The sequence below is a fragment of the Eimeria mitis genome, genomic scaffold, assembly GCF_000499745.2.
Source record: "Eimeria mitis Houghton genomic scaffold, Emh_scaff9292, whole genome shotgun sequence".
Taxonomy (NCBI): Eukaryota; Apicomplexa; class Conoidasida; order Eucoccidiorida; family Eimeriidae; genus Eimeria; species Eimeria mitis.
In genome coordinates this window covers 1-296 of record NW_013576847.1, presented here as the reverse complement: position 1 = coordinate 296, position 296 = coordinate 1, and the positions used below count along the sequence as shown (strand labels likewise).

The window sequence follows — 296 nt, the reverse complement described above, 5'->3', positions numbered from 1 at the left end:
GGAGGGGGTGATGCGTGCAGCGGAACGGCATCGATCTCCGCCGGCACAGCCAGCTGCTGCTGCTGCTGCTGCTGCTGCTGCTGCTGCTGCCTTCGTGAGGAGTCCATGGTGTGGTGCTGCTGCTGCTGGTTTTTAAAGCCTCCGGGCTGTCTCTATGCTCATCTGCAGCAGCAGCAGCAGCAGCAGCAGCAGCAAGAACAACAGGTACAGCTGCAGCTGCAGCTGTTGCTGCTGCTAGCCGGTCCCCTTCAGACTGCCCGCCGGGCCGAAGGATAAGATAAAACAAAGGAAACAAC

General features: G+C 60.1%; 1 protein-coding gene across 1 annotated transcript in view; it reads right to left on the bottom strand.

The window, feature by feature from the left end:
- Positions 1-107, bottom strand: part of EMH_0096880 (uncharacterized protein) — a gene marked incomplete at both ends in the record, with an annotated part of 1473 nt that extends 1366 nt beyond the window's left edge. Inside the window, one exon of the mRNA XM_013502459.1 lies at positions 3-107. Coding sequence (XP_013357913.1) covers positions 3-107 — 105 coding nt within the window. The remainder of the gene's footprint in view (positions 1-2) is intronic.
- Positions 108-296: the final 189 nt, after the last annotated feature.